We start from the raw sequence: 22,636 nt of genomic DNA, 5'->3' as shown, positions 1-22,636 counted from the left end.
TATGTGCCTACAAGGACCTAGGTTTCCTCAGGAATGGATGAAAAAGTCTTCAGGCCTTTCTGCCTGTCCTTTCCGCCTTTTCCCCCGGAGGCCGTGGCCATCCCCCCAGCATCTCACCTTGGCTTCTCTCTTGGCCTGTGTGCTCTGTGGGAAAGAGAAAGAAAAAGGAGCTTTCGAGCACCGGGCAAGTACAGAGAAGTAAACAATGAACACTCGGATGCCCCCATTGCCAGAAGTTAAACAGAAGGAAACTCTGACGTAGGATGGATGGCTCAGGGTCGCCCAGCCGGCTGAGGACCGCAGAGCAGACTGCTGGGCTTAGAAGAGAGAGCCGGTGTGAGGGTGGGTGAGGGCTGGGCCGAGGGCGGGGATGGCACAGTTCTACACCTGCTTGGTTTTCACTCCTTGACAGCTGTTCTTGGAGGGAGATGCACTTGTAGAGGGTTTTTGATATTCAAGAATCAAAAGCTTCCTTCAACACCGCGTACAGGGTGTTCCCAGAATGTGGGCTTCTGAGGGAGTCTAGGTTTGTTGTAAGTTGAAGGTTGGGTCATTGGTGAAGACTGTTTTCACACTTGGGGAGCAAGGTTAGTAGTTTGGGACTGGAACACACCATCAAGGCATGTGGCCCTGTCCGGCTCCCTTCCAGGATCGAAAGTTGGCCTGGCCAGAACCCAAAAGGAAGTGGAAGTCAGACACCGGCTGGATACACACTGGAGTCCCTCCAAAGCATCCTGGGTGCAGTAGATTGGCTGGAAGACTTGCATGTCAAGCCATGTCTGCCAGCTTGGGAGGTGTCTGTGGTCCTGGGCCGAGGCCAGTGCTGTAAGGGTATCATTCTTTTACCAATACAACAAACAGCATGGCCCTATTTTCCTCATTGGCCAGGAGCCATTGAAGCCTTCCATTTAATTGCCAGTCCTTGGCCGGCATTTAGTTTCTACTGATTGAGCCATCTTCTCTAAGCTCAGGAAACCATGGCCCTCGTCCAGGGCTCCCCACCCAGTATCTTTGAGCAAAAGCGCAAATAAGAGTTTTAGGTCAGCAAGAGAGTGGCCTGGGAGTTTGTGGAGATGCAAAGGTGTCCCGTGGACAGCTTGCTTAGTGCCCTGCTGTGTCCCCTGCTGTGGGTGGGGTCCAGGGCCATTACTGCAATGCTCTCAGCATTTTACTCTGATAACATTTGAAGCCGTAGTTCTGGAATTTTGTAGGTTCTTCTGCCTTTTTCTGAGGTGTTTTTAGATCTTCCTTCTAAGTTACTTTGAGCTATTGGAAAGGTCAAATAATTCACAGCTCTGCTGAACTTCCAGCAGCAAAGACTACAGATGTGTGTGTGTGTGTGTGTGTGTTTGTCCACTGATAAACCTCAGGTATGGCTTACTTCTGACCCTAATGGGGTTTGAATCCCTGTCCCCAAGGCCTACAGTGACCATGGAGTTCTTGCGTGTCCTCAGAGTCAGTAGTTCCACTTTGTGGAGAGATGGGACCCTCAAGTGTCGGATGGCTTCCAGCATGGTTTCTCACTCAGTCCTCTTAGCAGTGGAGAGCAAGCCCTCAGTGAACGGGCTGGCAGGGCCATTCTCTTGGGAGCTAGCTAAAGACCCTGATTCCTGAATGGGGAATATTCAATTTGAAGGACATGAGCCCGTGTTCTACTTCTGCTACTGTATCTGTTAGCCAAGTGAGCTTTGGCAGAGTTACAGATTGCTTTGCTCTGTGTTTCCTCTTGGGGGAACTATGAATACTGACCTCACTGGGTTGTGAGACTTAAATCTGTATTGTGATCTCCTGGTTCTGATACAAGAGCTCGATGTGGTGGCTCTCAACCTCAGTCCCAGCTCCATAGGAGGCAGAAATGAGCAGCATGATGGTTCCAGGCCATCCCTGGTAAGAATGAATGAAAATGTGTCTAAATAGACCAGCACATGTCTATTCCAAGTGTCGGTGTGCTAAGTGTGGTGGTGCAGGCTTCCTATTCCAGGTATGAGGGAGGTCACAAGAGGATTGAGGTTTGAGACAGGAACTAGGCAAAACCTTGAGACCCTACCTGAAGAATAACTAAAGCAAAAAATGGCTGGAGTCATGGCTCAAGTGGTTAAAACACTTGTGTAGTAAGTCCAAAGCAAGCAAGGGCAAAACTGAATAAACAATCATTGGGAAAGCTGTGATTTACAGATATTTCATCATACAAACTGGTTTTCATTGTGATAGGTTACATATTAAATCATGCATTAAATAAGTAAGTAGAGAATTGTGTGTGTGTGTGTGTGTGTGTGTGTGTTGCAGGGGAGTGGGGCAGGTGCGTCTTGGGCCTGAACTCAGGCCTGAGCACAGTCCATGATATTTTCTGCTGAAGGCTAGCCCTCTACCACTTTATTCACAGCTCCACTTCTGGCATACTGGTGATTCCTGAGAGAGACAGTCTCATGGACTTTCCTACCTAGCCTGGCTTTGAACCATACTGGTCTGTTCTCAGACTCTTGAGAAGCCAGGAGTACAGGCCTGAGCCACTGGAGACTGCAGCACATTACAATATCAACATTTTATTTATAGAAAGCACTCATACCTTCCTCTTGAGGGGATTCTTGACCCTCAAAATTTGACATTGGTTCTGAGTTCACAGCTGATTGCTTCTAGACGGTTCTTCTGAATAAGACTGCAATAATTCAGTGTGATGCTTTTCGGAGAACGAAATGGTTAACATAGCCTGATGACTGTAAAGCACCTTTGAGAGGAGGACTGAGAACCATGGGACCTGGTCAAGGCCGCCATGGGATTCTGCATCTCCTTCCCAGTTTCAGTGGAAATAGAGAAGTTCTTCTACAACTGGAAGTAAATCTTCTTGGCTCCTGGTGTCTGTGTGCTCATCGGCCCCGCTTACTTCCCAAGCTATTCACCTGTAGCCCCTAGCAAGCCAGGTCCAAACTCGACCTGGACAGAGCCATGCCCTGGGAAATGACAGGAGTCACAATGAGGAGGGACAAAATTTCCAAGGAGCCTGCACAGATGGGAGCCACATGGGCTCATGGAGGAGAGCTGGCCTATCCAGGGCCAGAAGAGGACCGTGGACCACTTGTTAGGACCAAATACTCTTGAGGGATCAGAGACTAAACTGCACATTGCACCCGGGGCTGCCTGGCCAGAAGACAAGTCCTTGAGTTTGTGAACTTGTCATCCTGCCTGTGCCCAGAGAACTTTGGTTCTCATAGGGCCAGATGCTCCCTGTCTCTTCGCCTAAGCAGGGATCTAACTCCTTTTGGAACATGTAGCCTTCCATTTACCTGAAGACTGAAGTAAGCACTGGACTTGGTGCAGCTCTCTGGAGGGGTTAAGAGAATTTCTCACCTTTTCTTCAACATGAAGTCCCCAGCTCACACCCTCAGTAATTTGAAACATAAAATCTTGATTCTTTCAGTGGTAGGGATGAAACCCCAAGCCTTGAACATTGCTAAGGAAATGCTCTAGCACTGGGCCTACTCCCTAGCCTCCTTTTTTATCCATTGCTAAGTATGTCATCAGCAGCTGACATTCCTAGTTTAAATAGGGGCTTGCTATGTATGTATCCGTGCTCAATATCTGTGCCACTGGTTGTAATTTGGGATTGAACATCTTTGCATATCTGCCATTCACACATTTTCTTGGTCCAATTGTCTGATAAGTCTGTTGTCCTCATATTTTTTAAAATATTGTGGATAAGCCTTCTCCTAGATATATGTAAATATTTTCTCCCAACATGTACACTTTTAAAAGTGCCTTTTTTAATATTACCTGTTTAAAAATATTTGTTGAGCAATGTGGCTCAAGCCTGTAATCCTAGCTTGTCAAGACGCTTAGATCTGAGGATTATGGTACAAAGCCAGCCGGTGCAGGAAAGTCTTGATTCTTTTCTCCAATCACCCTTCCCTAGGCCCTGAGTTCAAGCCCCAGATCGGCAGGAAAATAAAACATTCAACCTATTTATTATGCATTTATTTATACTGTGTTGGTACTGTTACAAGCCTCTACGTTTGGCTTTTCTGTGGATTCATTGGAGATAAATCTGTTGGTTTTGATCTCAGTTGGCTATGATCTCAGTAGTGCCTGGCTGTGATTTTTTTTTTTTTATTCTGGTAAGGTCTGCTTTATCAGTTTCTTCTTTCATGTACTATCTCATCATTCTGCAGGGACAGGGTTTGCAATTTGGGGTGCTTGGAGGTAGATAAAGCATAGTTATCTATTGGCAAGGATCTCAGACTCTCAAAATCACTTACGCATGTGCCATTTACCTAGCAACTACAGTCAGGCCCTGATTGTGGTCTGGACCAGGCTTTTGTTTTGCTGTAAAATGGAGATGAGAAACACACTGGTCATACTGGTTGTTGAGGGAATATACATGAGGTGAACATACACGAGGTGAACAATGCAACAGATGTTCACAATTCTGTTCAGAAGGATTTTCCCATAGATGATGAGTGGACACCATCTGGTAACTGGGGGCGGGGGTTTTAATGCTTTCCTGGACCAGGTTGGGTAGAAGCTTCTTTGACACTGTCGAATTCCACGACAGAAACAGTGACACCCAGACACACCCGAGTTTCCAAATGTTGTCAGAACATTGATGTGGCCTCTGCCATGGCCCTGGGTATATATGTACTTCAAGGTGGTAGGCTTTACTTTGGATGACCTGACATCTTCTTCCAAAGACTTAATAAGAATCTCTTTATGCTCCTTGAGGTTCAAGACCATCAGTGTGAATTGGAGCCCACATTGTAAAAGAAGCAGGATGTGTTCATGGTGGAGAGGTCTTCACTGTCCCCCAAGTCTTAGCTCTTGAGAGCTAGGACTTTGATGGGTGCCGATGTCTTAAACTCAGGCAATTCCTCTGTGGTCCTCCTTGGTGAACTTGGTTCATAAATGCTCACTGTTCAGAGATGCAGTAATTCTAAGCCTGTTATTGTATGTTCCATGGAGATGCAGTAATTCTAAGCCTGTTATTGTATGTTCCATGGGGTGTCTGACCAGGATGTTACGTGTATATACTGCTGGAATAGTTTCTGATGTAGAAAGGGGTCTTGTGGAGAGGTGGGGACTATGTTGTGCGGGTGGGGGAGGAAGGCATTAGAGCATGAAGGCTCTGCTCAGCTGAATGTGCTTAGGTAGGTGGTAGGATTGGTAGGATTCAGGAGGAAGCAGGTCATGCCTCTGGCTGCCATGCGGTAAGCAGTCTTGCTAGCCCCTCCCCCCCCCACTCCATCCCTACCATGAGTCTAAAGAATTTTATTCCCTCTGTTAATTTTCTCAGTCAATGAACAGAAAACCCAGCTTTTCTGCAACTCAAAGTTTTATGCACAGTATATAAAAACAGGTGACTTTAATGGGAATACTCACAAAGTTCATTTCATTATTAATTGAGATTGGTATTAATTGAGATGGGGTATTTTTGAAGTATTCACTTCAGGGTAACTTCTGTACTGTTCCTTTGAAGTTTATTTGAAAAGAAAGATACAAACACATGCAATCTGAGTATTGCTAACGGATAATACGTAAAAAATAACAAAGATGAGAGCGTAAGCTGTTCCACGTTGTTCATGGGGTTACAAGGGTCACAACTCAGAACCTCGAACCTCTTTCTCATTTCTTCCAATCAGGTCTTCTCTTTCCCAGAAGTCTTGTCGCCGAGGAGTCGCACAAGGTCAGAGTACAGCCAGCAAACAATCCTTTTCTCCTTCACACATCTGTCCCTAAACGCTACTTGAAAGCAACTCTAGTCCCGGACAGCCCCAACATTCTCAGCAATATTTTGGCGAAGCCTGCAGCAGGCATGGTGCCCCTTCATGCTGAGACTTTCCATACCAGGAGGAGCGCCCCCCCACCCCCAGCCCCAGCCAAGCTGGCTGCCTCCCACACTTGCAAATCACAGGTGGTCATCTCAGCACAGTCTCCATCCCAAACTGTGGTGCTGTCCTGGCCAGCACAGCGGGGGTGGGAGATGCACCTGGCACACAGCTCTGGCTGTCCTCGTCCTGTGGGGTTCCTGCTAGCTCCCATCCAGGTGGTCCAACCTGCTGCCGTGCATCTTTCTCCCCCATTCTCCAGCTGCTAAGACAGCCTCTCTGAAATGCTCCTAGGAACATGCTCCTAAGCACGACCACATCTGCCTCCAGGCTTCTGCCCACTGCTACTTGAAGCTGCCCCAGGAGTCTCTGTGTCCCCAATCTGGTTTGGATCCTGAGTGCCAGCTAAGGGCTGCCTGGAGTATCCTTAACTGCCTTTGTTTGGCCCTTTTTACTCACAGACTCTGGGCCTTTCCCAGAGTCTATGCAAACATTGCAAGTCAATTTCATGCCCTCGAATGGAGAGTGGTTGCCTTGATTAGTCCTCCGCCCATGCTGCGGGGTGCTTAGGTGGGCTCTGGAGTTGTCCTGAAGCCTCCTGCAGCTGGAAAAGACAGACATTAACTTTGGTGAGATGGTAGAAATTAATTGCATGCTCAGGTAGCTGTAGGGAAAGCAAAGCGGGTAGGGGAGGAACGCTGGATGAGATTCCAGAGAGGATTCAGCATAGTGATCACCTCACCAGATCATGGAGCCCTGCCTGCATCTGAGCCTCCAACCATGCTCCTCCTGCCCCACCTGAGCTGCAGGTGCTTCACACTCAGCCCACATGTGAGCCCCTTCAGAGGCCAGAGGACGCTTCCTGGAGACTATTGGAGGCTGGGAATGTCTGGAAGTGCCAGCGGTGAGGGCAGAGAATGGCATGAGTCTCATTCAAGTGCCCAGATGCCCTGTTGCCAAGGGGAAAGCTGCTGTGAGGTATGATGCCAACAGGGCAAGGGGGGCACGTTCCTCTGTACAGTGCCCAGCTTCCTGCCCTCCTGTGGTCCAACCTCCTCAATCCCAAGCCAAAAAGGGATGTGGGCCGTGGCTCAAGTAAACTCTTAGAAAAGATACAGAGCACCTACAGTTAGGTCAAAGGAGCCCGAATGAGGCCACAGGTGCCCAAGACGGTCCTCAGACTCGGATACAGTGGGAGAGCACCTGCCTAGCAACCACAAGGCTCCGAATTCAAAACTCTATGCTAAAAGAAAAGAGCCAACATAAGTGCCTGTGGGTGTTAGGGCTGACCATGGCCCTCTGGCACCCAGTAGTAAGGGAGCTACTCGTCTGCCTCATTAGAAAGGGAGAGGGAAATCAGTTGTGGCAGCAGAGGGGGGGCGGGGAGAAGGGAGACATGGCTTTTGCAGGGACATTGCCCAGCTGAGTTTTCCCAACCCTGTCAAGCATTGTACCTAGGGCTCACCCTTCCCAAACCTCTCCAAGTTGGCAGAATCTGCAAAGCACAACCTCATGGGCCTGATTAGGGTTAAAGCCTAGACATGGCTGACCTGGCTTAGGAAATGTGTGCTAGTCTAACTGGCCCTCATTCCCAGGGACAGAAAAGCAAGCGCATGCATATCCCTCACCAAGAGGACCACTATGTCCGGTCCTTGCAAATAATGAGGAAAGGTCACCCCAGCTCAGTCCAGGGTGACTGGACTGGGTGCTAGATGCCTCCTGTCTGCAACCTCATGTGCAGAGTCTGGAGCAGATTACACATCTACCGGCTGAGCAGGGAGACATCTCTGCTCAGGCATGTCTGGCACACTGTCCTCGGTGGTGCATGCCTCGCTCCATCTATCCAGGGTGGAGCGCTCTTCAGGGGATCCCCACAGGAGCCTGCAGCCCCAGGGTCTTTTTGGTCAATGGAAGCCAATCAAAGGACCCAGGCCTCAGTAACTGTTGGGAAAACTGTGGCCTCTGGCACCCAGTGATACCACCACTGCTCCTCTGCCTCATTAGAAAAGAAGAGGAAAAGCAGTTGTGGCAGTAAGGGAGGAGAGGGAAGCCTGGGCTCATCTGGAGACTCTGGTAGTCTGAGCTTTCCCTGTCATGACCAACACTGGGCCCAGGGCTCACCAACCCTCACCTCTCCAACTGGTTGTTTTGGAGGAGTCTACACAGCACAACCAGAAATGGCCTGGCAGGGGCCTTGCTGGGCTAATTAGGGTTGAACCCGGTCCATGGCTGACCTTGCTCAGGAAACATGAGCTAGTGTGACTGGCCCTCATCTCCAAGGGACAGAAAAGCTAATGCATGCATTTCCCTCACCAAGAGGAGAAACATGTCCCCTCCTCACACACATGAAGGGAAAGGACAGATGAGAGCTCAGGAGGAAGTGTCCCAAGAAACATGTTCTCGGACCTTTCCCTTCAGAGGGACAAAGGGCCTCGTCACCTCAGCTCCTCCCAGGAAGACTGGGGAAGCCAGCTGGGTGCCAGCTGCCCCCTCCTGCCTGGAATCCCATGTGCGGAGTGTCTGGAGCAGATGGTACACCTACCTGCTGAGCAGGGAGGAGACATTTGGAGACATTTGGTAGGCATGCCTGGCACACAGGTTCCGTGTGTGTCATGCCTGGCTCCATCCTGCTGGGGTACAGTGCACCTCAAACCAGTAACCAACACTGGGACTCTGGAGCCCTGCAGCCCCAGGGCCTCTCAGTCACTGCCAAAGCAACAAGGAGACAAGGGAAACGCTCTCTTAATGGCACTGAGGTAAATACACAGGACAGTCTTGACTATGGCCGTCCCGCACTGTGAAGTTCTCCAAGCAGATTCTACCTGTCTCAAACTCTATTCCCACCTCCTCCTCATCCCCCCCTTCTTCTGACTCTAGATCACCTCCTCTCTTCCTGGGCCATCCTCCAACCTCAATCCTCTGCTAACTCTTACTCTGTCTACTCCTACTTCCGTATTGGAGATGGCCCATTAGTGGCTACCGCACACAATTGGTCTTGGTAGGCTGAATGTTATGTGTGGTGAGAAGCAGTGGTGGTCCAGGGCCTCCCATTTTCCAGTGAGGGTAGCTTCGTGCCTGAGGAATCCCACATGGTAGGAGTACACACGGAAAACCGTTCTCCCTGGTTAATGATCTCCTGGCACTCCTCAGTCCTCCTAAGGGCCTTCCCCACTCCTGCCTTAAGTTTGCACTTGGTTAAGAGGAACTACTTCTGAAAGGACTCTAGCCCTGCGGGCCCCAGCCTTCTTAACCACTTGGTTGGTGAGGGCTGCAGCCCGCAGGGTGCCCTCTATGCTGAGGGTCATTTGCACTCTTCAAGCAGGGCAGAGGTCCTCCTGCACTTGCTGACTGCGGGCTGCCATCCCAGCTCAGTCTTTCTCACCCAGACAAACAAAGGAGTACCTTGAGGTATGGTCCTGTCCATTCCAGTGGGGGTGGGGACAATGCAGCAACAGCTCTGGCTGCCCTTGTCCTGTGGGGGTCCTGCCGGCTTGCATCCAGGTTTGGTGCAACTACTGCAAGGCCATTTGCAGTCAACAGAAGTTGACCTGATTAGTTTTGTGCTGTGAGCACATAAAGAGGTGCTCACGGGAGCTCTGCAGTTGTCATGGAGCTTGCCACAGCTGGAAGAGACAAACATTAACTTAGGGTGAGATGGGGGGGGGGGGAAATAACTGCATAATTAGGTAGCTGCAGAGGAAGGAGAAGAGGGCAAGGAAGCTGGAGAAAACTCCAGAGAGGAGTCAGTATAGTGATCACCTCACCAGATCATGGAGCCCTGCCTGCATCTGAGCCTCCAACCATGCTCCTCCTGCCCCACCTGAGCTGCAGGTGCTTCATACCCAGCCCACATGTGAGCCCCTTCAGAGGCCAGAGGACGCTTCCTGGGGACTGTGGAGGCTGGGAATGTCTGGAAGTGCCAGCGCTGATGCAGAGATTGGCACGAGTCTCATTCAAGTGCCCAGATGCCCTGTTGCCATAGGAAAGGCCACTGCGAGGTATGATGCCAACAGAGCAGTGGAGGCAAGTTCCTCTGCAAAGTGCCCAGGTCCCTGCCCTCCGGTCCAGCCTCTTCACTCCCAAGTCAAAGGAATGTGGTTTGTGGCTCATGTAGTAGAGCACCCGACAAGCAGGTGGGAGCCCTGGGGTCAAGCTACAGGACTCTAGGGTGGCATCCTTTTCTTCTTTTCACCCTATTGTGATACTGAGCACCTAGAGAGAGGTCAAGAGACTCAGATTGAGGCCCCAGGGGCCCAAGACTGTCCTCAGTTCAAGGAGCAACCTACAAGCTTGGTGGATTATGTCTCTGACCACCAGACATGAAATTCCCAGAGATATGGATCTGGTGGTAGAGAACCTGCCTAGCAACCACAAGGCTCTGATCTCAAAACCCTGTGATGAAAAATTTAGGGAAGCCAATCAAAGGACCCATCCCTCAGTAACTGTGGGGGAAGCTGTGGCCTCTGGGGTCCTCCGGGGTACAACTGCTCCTCTGCCTCATTAGAAGAGGAAAGGCAGTTGTGGCAATAAGGGAGGAGAGGGAAGACCGGGTTCAACTGGAGATACTGGCAAGCTGAGCTTTCCCTGCCAGGGTGGGCCAGGGCTTACCCACTCACACCCCTCCAACTGGCTGTCTTGAAGGAGTCTGCACAGCACAACCAGAAATGGCCTTGGCAGGGGCCTTCCTAGGCTGGTTACGGTTGAATCCTGCACATGACTGACCCGGCTTAAGAAATGTGGGCTAGTGTGACTGGCCCTCATCTCCAAGGGACAGAAAAGCAAGTGCATGCATTTCCCTCACCAAGAGGAGAAGCATGTCTCCTCCTCACACATATGGAGGAAAGGACCGGTGAGAGCTCAGGAGGAAGTATCCCAAGAAACATGTTCTTGGACCTTTCCCTTCAGAGGGACAAAGGGCCTTGTCACCTCAGTTCTTCCCAGGCAGAGACTGGGGAAGCCAGCCAGGTGCCAGCTGCCCCTCCTGCCTGGAATCCCATGTGCAGAGTCTGGAGCAGATTGTATACCTACCTGCTGAGCAGGGAGGAGACCTTTCGATGCAGGCATGCCTGGCACAAAGTCTTGTGTGTTTCATGCCTGGCTCCATCCTGCTGTGGAGGTGGGGGGGTAACCAACACCGGGACTCTGGAGCCCTGCAGCCCCAGGGCCTCTCAGTCACTGCCAAAGCACAAGGAGACAAGGGAAACGCTCTCTCAATGGCACTGAGGTAAATACACAGGTATTTACAACTGTGGCCATCCTGCACTGTGAAGTTCTCCAAGCAGATTCCACCTGTCTCAAACTCTATTCCCACCTCCTCATCCCCCCTTCTTCTGGCTCTAGATCACCTCCTCTCTTCCTGGGCCATCCTCCAACCTCAATCCTCTGCTAACTCTCACTCTGTCTACTCCTACTTCCATATTGGAGATGGCCCATTAGTGGCTACCGCACACAATTGGTCTTGGTAGGCTGAATGTTATGTGTGGTGAGAAGCAGTGGTGGTCCAGGGCCTCCCATTTTCCAGTGAGGGTAGTTTCGTGCCTGAGGAATCCCACACAGTAGGAGTACACATGGAAGACTGTGCTCTCTGGTTAATGGCCCCCTGGCACTCCTCAGTCCTCCTAAGGGCCTTCCCCCACTCCTGTCTTAAGTTTGCACTTAGTTAAAAGGAACTACTTCTGAAAGGACTCTAGCCCTGTGGGCCCCAGCCTTCTTAGCCACTTGGTTGGTGAGGGCTGCAGCCCGCAGGGTGCCCTCCATGCTGAGGGTCATTTGCACTCTTCAAGCAGGGCAGAGGTCCTCCTGCACTTGCTGACTGCGGGCTGCCATCCCAGCTCAGTCTTTCTCACCCAGACAAAAAAAGGAGTACCTTGAGGTATTGTCCTGTCCATTCCAGTGGGGGTGGGGACAATGCAGCAACAGCTCTGGCTGCCCTTGTCCTGTAGGGGCCCTGCTGGCTCCATCCAGGAGGTCCAGCCTACTGCTGTCCGGCTTCCTCAGGATCCAGGCTCTCTGCCTCTGGCTTAGAGATAGTTTCTCTGAGATGCTGCTACAGCCATACTCCCAGCACCACCACATGTGGCTGCAGCTGCCCCAGAAGGCTCTATGTTCCAGGTCCAGGTCAGACTATGGGTTCCAGCTGAGGGCTGACTGGGGTTTCATTATCTCCCTGTGTTTGGCCCTTTTACTCACAGACTCCGGGCCTTCCGCAGATTCCCTGCAACTACTGCAACGCAATTTCTTGCCCTTTCCTCGGCCTGCGCTGCAGCTACTGCCCCAGAACCAGGTGCTCAAGGAAGCTCTGCAGTTGTCATGGAGCTTGCCAGCTGGAAGAGACAAATATTAACTTAGGTGGGATGGGGGAAAATAACTGCATGATTAGGTAGTTGTAGAGGAAGGAGAGGAAGGCCAGAAGGCTGGAGTGAGCATAATAATCACCTCAGATGATCATGGAGCCCTGCCTGCATCTGAGCCTCAGGTGCCTGCCCACCTGAGCTGCAGGTGCTTCACACACAGTCCACATATGAGCCACTTCAGAGTCCAGAGGACCCTTTCCTGGAAATGCTTGGAAGTGCCAGTGTTGATGCAGAGAATGGCACGAGTCTCATTCAGTTGCCCACAGATGCCCTGTTGCCATAGGGAAGGCCACTGTGAGGTATGATGCCAACAGAGCAATGGAGGCAAGTTCCTTTGCACAGTGCCCAGCTTCCCTGCCTGCCCCCTGTGGAGCCTCCTCACTCCCAAGTCAAAGGAATGTGTGTTGTAGCTGTAGTAATAGAGCACCTACCTAGCAGGTTGGAGCCCTGGGGTCAAACTGCAGGACTCCCAGCCAAGAAGAAAAGAAAGCCACCCTATTGTGATGCTGAACTCCTGGAGAGAGGTCAAAGGACCCAGATTATGACCCCTGGTGCCTTAGACTGTCCTCAGTTCAACCACAAGCTACCAGCTTGTTCGGTCATATATCTGACTACCCACATGAGGATCCAGAGACACGGATCCAGTGGTAGAGCACCGGCCTAAGAACCACAAGGCTCTGAGTTCAACTCTGGTATTGAAAAAATTAAAAGGGCCAACTCTAGGGCCTGTGGCTTTTGGGGTGGTAAGGGAGCTGCTCCTCCACTTCATTTGGAAGAAAGCAGGGGAGGAGAAAGGAGACAGGGTTCTCTTGGGGACATAGCCCAGTTCTATTTTCCCAGCTCGACCTAGCATTGGGCCCAGGGCTCATCCACCCACACCTCTCCAATTGGATGAGTCTGTACAACACAACCAGAAATGACCTGGCAGAGGCCTTGCTGGGCTGATTAGGGTTGAATCCTGGACATGGCTGACCTTACTGAAGAAATGAGGTCTAACATGAAGCAACTTCTCTAGCCATAAAAGAAATGCAAATCAAGACAACATTGAGATTCCACCTCACCCTCATTAGAATGCCTCACCCCAGTTAGAATGGCTATAATCAAGAAATCTAGTAACAACAGATACTGGAGGGAATGTGGTCAAAAGGGAATCCTACTGCATTGTTGGTGGGAGTAAACTTGTTCAGTATGGAGGTTCCTCAATCCCACTTTTGGGCATTCACCCAAACAATCACCAACAAGGTCATACCAAAGTTACTAGCACAACCATGTTTATCGCAGCATTATTCACCATAGCTAAGATATGGAACCAACCCAGATGCCTCTCAGTAGATGAATGGATCAAGAAAATGTGGTATGTACAATGGAATTCTATGCCTCCATCAGAATGAATGACATTGCCCCATTTGTTAGGAAATGGAAAAACTTGGAAAAAATTATATTAAGTGAAGTAAGCCAGGCCCAAAGAAACATAGGTCCCATGATTTCCCATGTTTACATATCTAGGACAAGCAGAGAAGGTCAAAGGCTATGTACATATGACTACATGAGATAATGTTAAGCAAAATGTACCCCAAGACAGGGACATTAGTTTTTCTCTTTCTTGCTATTGTTTTTAATGAACTTGTAATGCGCTATGTGATTCCTTTGTTTCTTTTGTATGTTCTTTCCCCACAGTATAACCCCTGTTTTCACTGTATTTGATTCCAGTGCTCTGCATCTTGTATATACATTTTTGTAATTTGGGGAGGGGAAAGGGGATAATAGCAGAATATCTAAATGGGGATGCAGGTTGACCCATTGTGACAACGAGATGTACAGGACTCTATGTTGAATACGAACTTTACAATGCGGGGGGGGGGGGGGGGGGGGAGGGAGGGAGGAGTTAGGGAGGTGAGGAGGGAAGTGATGGTAGGGGAAAAACAAAGAAGGTAACAATGCTCTATAGGAAATGTACTCATTACCCTATTCCTAACTGTAACCCCTCTGTACAGTATTTTTACAATAAAAAATATTTAAAAATAAAAAAGGGAAGAAAAAAAGAAATCAAGTATTAATGTCATGTATCGATTCCATAGATTATGAGATATATTGACAAAATTAATAAAACTTGTTTTAAGTAGATTGAAAAAAAATGAGGTCTAACGTGACTGGCCCTCATGTCCAAGGGGCAGAAAGGCAAGAGGATGATCATGCCACCTCCTCAAAAACATGAAGGAAAGGACATATGATAGCTCAGGAATGGGAGTGTTTCAGGAGTCACTGCTTGGCAGAGGGCCTAGTCACCTCAGCTCTACCCAGGAAGACTAGAGAGGTCAAGCAGGGTGTTAGATGCCTCCTGCCAGGAATTCCAACTACAGAGTCTGGTTCCAATTGCACACCTACCTGCTGGGCAGGGAGGAGACATTCTGGTGCAAGCATGCCTGGCACACAGTTCTGTGTGCTTCATGCCTCGCTTCTTCCTGGTGGGGTTGGAGTCCATATCTCAGGCCGATCCCCCACACTCGGCCTCAGGAGCCCTGTCGACCCAGGGCCTTCAGTCACTGTTCAAGCACAAGGAGACAAGGGAAACGCTCTCTTAACTCATGCTGAGGATAAATATAAGACAGTCCTGACTATGGTTCCCTTCATTGTGGGCATCTGTTCTGTCAGATTCTTCCCATCTGAAACTCTGTTCCCTACCCCATTGCCTCCGCTCGGACCTGCGTTCTTTCTCCTCCAGTTCTCCTTCCCTTCCTTGCTCTCCTCCAGCCTCTGTGAACTCTGTCTACCAGCTTGTACTTCCCCCATTGGAAGATTGGGTGCAGGAGGATTGGTCTTTGGGCGGTGATACAGACATAATGGAGAGATTCAATCACCCCACCTCTAATCTGTGCCTTGTGCATACCATTAGTGATGAAATGATTTGTCAGTTGAATAGGACACACACAAAAAAAGGTGTCAATCCCATAAAATGCAGCACACACAACTGACCTGCCTTACCTACCTGGTGTCGTTGCTGTCTGTTCTCTGCCCTGGAACTATTTTGTTCCGGGATTTCCTCCTTCGGGCAGACAGACAGGAACACAGTGACCTGAGTGCCCTCATGACTCTCTTTTGAACTGTTTTCCAGAGTCTGGGTCTGACCTCTGGAGGGTGGGTGGATGTACGCTCTCTGCCACTCCCAGCATCGGAGTCTTCCCGGTTGTCACTGTTGGAGGGAGTCCCAAGGGACAGGCTGGATAGGTCTCCAAAGTGGGATTGGCCGACATTGCCCTCAATGGAGGACCCAGGCTCTGGAGTATTTTCACAGGGTAGCCTGGAAACGGCCTGGCTGCCCATGTGGGAGAAGGGAATAGCGGGCAAGGAGACATGTTTCACACTCAGGTCTTGTGAACTTTGGTCCTCCTCCTCCTGCTGGAAGAGGGTGAAAGAATGAAGGTTGGAGACACTGCCCTTCCTCCTCCTAGCCACAGTGATGGGAGGTTTTGAGAGGGCTAGGCAAGGCACTTTGCCTGAAGACCTTGGTTTGCCATCACTGCTGGAGCCCAAGCCCTGGGGCATCTGATGATACAGAATGAGGTACGTGGCCATGGTGTCATCGAACTTCCTCTTCCTCAGAGAGTCCTGGATTTTCCAGGCTTTGTAGCCCATGGTAGTCATTGTGGCCACGATCTCTGAATATGAGCATTTGGGGAGAGTGGCCTTTACATCCCTGCCGTTGCCATCGTGTGAGTGGTTCAGCCAAGGATGCTGGAGGACATAATCTAGGGTAGCCCTCTTCTGCCACTCCAGCATCAATAGTTGATTTAGCAGGTCCTGGGCTTCTTCCGTGATGTTGCTCGGAAGCAGAAGCCATATGTACTGCTGGGAATTGTTAAAGATGTGGAAGGGGATTATGCCCACAAGCATGTTGTATAAGATTATTCCTAGGCTCCACATGTCAACAGCGGTGCCATCATAGCCGTCTTTGTAGAACATCTCTGGGGCAGTGAAGGGCACTGTGCCACAGAAATTAGTGAACTTCTGCCCGGGCCTAAACTGAGTGCTGAGCCCAAAGTCACATACTTTCAGGGTTTCTCTGCCGTCGACTAAGATATTACGAGGCTTGAGGTCTCTGTGGCTTATGTTCCGTGCATGTAGGTATTGCACAGCACAAGTTATTTCATAAAAAAATTGTCGGGCCTTCCCTTCCTTTAAGTAACTTTTAGCCTTGATGTAATCTCTCAGGTTGCCGTTTATTGCATGTTCTAGGATGAAATAGATGTTTCTAGAGTCTTCTAAGATGTGGTACAGCCGTATGATGTTCTGATGGCACAACCTTTTCATAATACTGGCTTCAGAAGAATCATAGGATAAGTGTGGGTCATTTTTGGCAACTATTTTGACGGCAACCTGGGTTTGTGTTAGCTTATGCCAGCCAAGTTTCACGCTGGAAAAGCCTCCTTTTCCGATGGTTTTTAAAACCCAGTAATGGTCATTGAGATGTTCCTTGCGATAGTTGATGCTCTGAAGGTGTCTCATAGTCCCCTGTCTCGCTTGTATGCCCAGCAGCGGCTCAAGCTATAACAGATCAATAACAATTAAAAGTGACTTTGTAGTTAGGCAAGTTTACATTTTAAACTAGAACTAGGAGATTATGTTTCCAGTTGGGGGGGGGGGCCACTTGCTTAACAGGTTCGAAGCCTTCAGTGAAATGCCAGTACCACGAAAAAAAAAAATTGCTAAATGAAATGGGGGTAGATCCATGGATCATTTCTGGAGCACCTGTGTAGCAAGCACACACCCCAAGCACAGACAAAGACACCTCAAATCATCTTAGAAATAAGGACAACACAAACCCCAAAGCATATGGGAACAAAACGAGCAACAAAAAGGTCATGCAAAACCTGGGCACTAGTGGCTCCCACCTGCAATCCTAGCTACAAAGAAGACCATGATCAGAGGACAGTGGTTGGAAGCCAACCCAGGCACAAAGTCCATGAGATTTTTTTGTTATCTCCAATTAACCACCAAGAAGCCAGAAGCTGAGCTGTGGCTCAAATGGTAGAGTGCTAACCTTGAGCACAGACACTCAGATACAGCAGACAAAACTTGAATTTAAGACCCAAGATTGGCAAAAAAGACAAACTAGAAACTGGGAGAACACAAAGATCAGTGAAAGCAAGGATAAACAAAATTCACCTTTCTATATAGCCAACCAGAAACAGGAGCTAAGACCTAAGTAATAAAATGGCAGCTGATAATAAAATGACAAGAGCCTGCATCTCAAAATCATTACTAGGGTATAGTTTGAAAAGGAAAATCTAGAAGGAAAAGTGAAATGTTGAGGCACATGAAATTTATCAATATTGAAGTTGGAAAACATATGAAAAATCTCTCAGGTAGACTGAGATTGGATGGATTTACTCCCAAACTTGTTCACTCCCAAACTTGTATGGGGAATTTTTTTTTTTTTTTTGGGGGGGGAGGTCCGGTAGTGGGGCCTGAACTCTGGGCCTGGGCGCTGTCCCTCAGCTCTTCAGCTCAAGGCTAGTGCTCTACCACTTGAGCCACAGGGCCACTTCCGGCTTTTTCTGCTCATGTGGTGCTGAGGAACCGAACCCAGGTCCTCATGCATGCAAGGCAAGCGCTTTACCACTGAGCCACCTTCCCAGCCCTTGTATGGGGAATTTAAGAAAGGACTATGAAGAAAATGACACTTAAATTCTCTTTTTTAAAAAAGGAAGGACATATGTGGAAAACTAAAATAGGAAGGGCTGTGGGCAGGGCTGTATTGATAAAAACTCCTGCAGAACAACTCTTAAGGCCTAGGATATACTGGATGTGCCTATAACTCAGAACTGCACAAGGGAGAGGATCATGTGTCATCCAGCCACAGAATAAATCTGAGCTCAAGGCTGACTAATCCAAGCAATGGCAGGGCCTATTGCCCTAAGAATAAAAGGAGGCCAGCCAACCTGTTCCATGTGCCTGTGCTTGCAAGATTTTGCCAGATTGCATACCTTTCTCCAGAAGTATATTTGTCTTAAGAGTAAAAGGGGAAAACAATGTGTACATAGGTCAAAATAAGGAAATAACTATGAGAAAGCCATAATTGGCACTTTATTTGTACAATGCATCAATGTGAATTATAACACATAAAATGAGACAAGAAAACACATAGCCAAAAGTATAAAAAATGACCCAAACCCCAAGGTACAAACCATAAAAAAAAAAACCCTAGCATCCTACCAAGTAATGTGCCAATGTCTGGTATCAATAAGTCACAAATGAAGAAGGTTGCTCTCAATAAGGGTAGTTCAAAAGTTTTGATGGCAGGCACCTCTCCACCCAGCTTAGGAAAAAGCAAAAATAGGGCTGGGAAGGTGGCTCAGTGGTAGAGTGCTTGCCTCGCATGCATGAGGCCCTGGGTTCGATTCCTCAGCACCACATAAACAGAAAAAAACCAGAAGTGGCACTGTGGCTCAAGTGGTAAAGTGCTAGCCTTGAGCTGAAGAACTGAGGGACAGCGCCCAGGCCCAGAGTTCAGCCCCCACGACCGGATCAAAAAAAAAAAAAGCAAAAATAGATGAGTCCAGGTCTGTCATGACAACAAAAGAAAAGATGTACCTGGAAAACAACCTAAACAGAAAGGGCTGTGGGTAGAGCTGTACTGGTAGGTTTTCTACAGAACAACTCTAAGGCCCTGTGTGTGTACCGGGTACAGGAGTGTGAGTCTGTCCTCACTGGTAACGTAGGACACTACACGGATCCCACCAATCCCATCAGAGAATAAATCTGAGGTCGAGGCTGCCCAGTGGCAATGGGGCAGAATGTGTTGCATTAGATTAAAGGGGACCACAGCCCCGTTGCTACTTGTGCCTGGTTGCCAGATTTTGGCAGATGGCACACCTTACTACAAAAGTTAACTTTGCCTTAAGAGTCAAGAAAATTTAAAGAAAGGACACAAGGTGTAAAAAGGGTAAAGAAGGTTAAAAAAAAAATAGCTGTATGAAAATGTCATGGCACCATCAATTCCTCATTTCCACAAGAAATCAATGTGGATTACAACACCTGAAGTAAGACAAAATGCATAGCCAAAAATAAATACTAAAGACTCTCCCAAATAGAAACCTCAGTACTCGTACCCTCACAAGAGAGAGCATCTTACCAAGTAAAATAGAAACATCCAGTGTTGGGGTAAGTCATAAATGAAGTTATAGGTTGCTCTCAATAAGTTCACAAAGTTTCTGCCAAAATCAGCACCCTCCCCTCGCCTTAGCCTTAATTACCTGGTGATTACAAACTCATCACAGTGGTTCCTTGCAAAATCATATTTTGGGCATAACCAACGAGGGATTTTCTCATTTTCAGTCCTCATACCCAATTGATAAAAAGAATAAGACTAAACTACAGAAGTTCTATGTTTCTTTGGATTGTGAAAAGTTACATTTATTTCTTTAGGAATGATAAAGTGTATATGGCATACACTGTCATTTTCACTTGAAATCAAAATATATAAAGTGACTTGTGGCTTAAATTCCTTTTTCTTCAAACTTGAATCAACTGGAGTAAAAAAGGGAATGTGCAGCTAGCTAGATAGGTAGATAGAGATACAGATATAGATGTATCTAGGCTTGGTGGTTTGCAACTATAATCCCAACTATTCAGAAGGCAGATAATAGGATACCAGTTTAACAGGTAGGGTAAAGTATCAGATAGGCTCCAACATAATGAAAAGATGTGTTTGATGGCAGGTACCTCTTCACCCAGTTGGGTTCTGGAGAAGCTTGTCAGAGAATTGGGATTGAAGTCTGTCAAGACATACCTGGAAAACAACTGAAGTAGGAAAAGCTGTCTGCAGAGCTGTAGTGATAGAACTTCTGTAAACCAACCGAGGCCTTGACAATGCACTGGGTGCAGGGGAGCAAGTCTGTCCTCACTGGTAACCCAGGACATCATGAGGAAGAGAATTGTAGGTCAACTTAGCCAGGGTATAGATAGATCTGAGTTTGAGACTGACTGATCCAGACAAAGTGGCAGGACCAGCTGCACTATGGATGTAAGGGGAGCAGCTGGCCTAACTCCATGTGTTTGCTTGCCATATTTGGGCAGATGCTCCCTCTTCTACAGAAGTAAACTACATTTTGCAGGGTTTTGTTTGTTTGTTTTTTGTCCGTTGTGGGGCTTGAACTCTGGGCCTGGGCACTGTCCATCAGCTCTTCAGCTCAAGGCAAGTGCTCTACCTCTTGAGCCACAGCACCACTTCTGGTTTTCTTGTGGTTAATTGGAGATGAGTCTCACGGACTTTCCTGCCGGGGTTGGCTTTGAACTGCAATTCTCAGATCACAGCCTGAGTAGCTAGGATTACAGGTGTGAGCCACTGGCACCTGGCTGCAGTTTTTTGTTTTTGTTTTTAAAGACTGAGTGATGATTGTCAATGTAGAGAATTACTTTATGGAAATGTTATTAATTTCTTATTTTGCACAATGAATAAATGTGAATTATAACATAAGACACGAAAATACATGGCCAAAAATAAATACAAATGACCCTCCCCCCAAAACATAAACTCCAATACTCAAACCCTCAAATAGAAAAGCATCTTACCAGGTAATATGGTCATAAATGAAGAGACAGGTTGCTCTAGGTTCAGGGTATTTCACAAATACTCTGCCAGTAAAGGACAAGAATCAGCCCCAGATTTATTTTTGAGCATCTGGTGATTACAAATCAATCACAATGGTTCCTTGTGAGGTCACATTTTGACTGTACCAATCATGGATATGCATAACCAGACAGAAATGTTCTCACTTTTACTCCTCACAAATTTAATCGAATTAATACAAAGAATAAGGCCAAACTGTAGATATTCTATGTTTATATGGATTGTAAAAACTGATGTTTACTTTTTTAAGAATGATAAAATATAAGGTATATCACTGCCATTTTCACTTGAAGTCAAAATAGCCGTAATTACCTATGATGTGTTATAAGCCAGCCATGGTGGCTCACATCTAGCTGAGATCTGAGGACTGCAGTTCAAAGCCAGCCTGGGTAGGAAAGTCAAGACTCCACTAAACTACTCAGAAAAAGCTGAAGTGGTGCTATGGCTCAAGACAGCATCTAGACCCTGAGTTTAAGCCCCAGGACCAGGCCCACCACCCCAGAAAAAGAATTAATCTTTGTATCTACTATGGGGAAAATCAAGCATGAATAGATTGAAGTAAAAACTGGTAACATTTTGCTGACATGGTTCTAAAGAAATGCTGTCCTGATACAGCATAGGATGTATAAACATTTACAAAGGTCAAGAGACAAAGAAACACAGAGAGGGAAGGAAATAGATTAGAAATGATTAGAAGATCCCCATAAAAACATAAGGCTATTATTTCTACCTAGAATCTCTGGGCACGAGAGTGAAGTATATATTTCTAGTGAAGTATATATTACTGGGTAATTTAGGAAGAAGGATAGTTGGTTTCTTACACTTCAGGGCATTGGCAAGCTGAATGCACCTGACCATTCACTAGGCTGTGTGTGTGTGTGTGTGTGTGTGTGTGTGTGTGTGTGTGTGTGTCATACCTGGAGTCTTTTTGGTGATTCCTCACATGGGGTAAAGAACACAAGGTTTGGCCACAGTCACACCAGCTCCTCTGGAAAAGCACATGTTTCATTGGCAGGAGCAAAGTATTATGGTCTTCCCAAAGGCCCCAGCTCAAAATACTGGTGGCCTTGGAAGTCTGCTGAAAGAAGCAAACTTACAAAGTGTGTCACCCTACAAATAAGAGTTGCTTACCATCAGACATGAGCTATGTGATGAGTCCTTTAGGTTGCACTGGAAGATGCTGGATTAAAGCTCAAAGGTGAATGAAAGCAGAAGAAGGTGACTATGTATCTATCATAAAAAGTTCATAGCAGCTGGGGTTGGTAGGTCACAACTGTAAACCCAGCTACTCATGAGGCAGATATTTGTAAGATACTACCCAGGGTAAAAATATCAGACAAGCCTCAGTTTAATGAACAGATGAGATTGATAGCTGGCCCCTCTCCACCCAGATCAGAGAAAAGTTAATTAGGAGGACTGGAGTCTAAAATTTGTCAAGACAAGGAAGGACATACCTGGAAAACTACTAAAAAGCAAAAAAGGGCTGTAGGCAGAGCTGTACTGATAGAACTTCTGCTGAACAACTCTAAGGCCCTAGTATATACTAGGCACAGGGATGTGTACAGGACAGCAGGAGGAGGATGATCACATGTCAATCCATCCAGGGAATAAATCTAAACTGGAGGCTGACCAATCCAGGCAAAGGGGTGGGGCCCACTGCTTTCAGGGAAAAAAGGGGGCCAGTCCCACCGCTCCATGTGCTTGCTTGCTAGATTGTGGTATGGCACACTTGGACAAAAGTAAACTTTGCCATGTCAAGGTCAAAAAAGAAAAGAAGAGAGGTAGGAGGAGTAATTTGGGTCAAAGTGAGGAAATACCTGTTTGGAAATGGAATCATAATG

The 22,636-nt window shown here is 47.7% G+C and overlaps 1 protein-coding gene across 1 annotated transcript in view; it reads right to left on the bottom strand.

The window, feature by feature from the left end:
• The window catches only part of LOC122114443 (sperm motility kinase Y-like), a 36,891-nt gene extending 20,222 nt beyond the window's left edge, over positions 1-16,669 (bottom strand). Inside the window, exons 1-2 of the mRNA XM_042687607.1 lie at positions 15,293-16,669; positions 15,153-15,209 (exon numbers count right to left, since the gene is read on the bottom strand). Coding sequence (XP_042543541.1) covers positions 15,153-15,209; positions 15,293-16,669 — 1,434 coding nt within the window. The remainder of the gene's footprint in view (positions 1-15,152; positions 15,210-15,292) is intronic.
• Between the last annotated feature and the right edge of the window lie 5,967 nt (positions 16,670-22,636).

This window comes from Dipodomys spectabilis, unplaced genomic scaffold (assembly GCF_019054845.1).
Source record: "Dipodomys spectabilis isolate Male_0828 unplaced genomic scaffold, ASM1905484v1 ptg000108l, whole genome shotgun sequence".
Lineage (NCBI taxonomy): Eukaryota > Metazoa > Chordata > Mammalia > Rodentia > Heteromyidae > Dipodomys > Dipodomys spectabilis.
The sequence above is the reverse complement of the archived record's forward strand: the minus strand, read 5'-3'. Positions and strand labels throughout refer to the sequence as shown.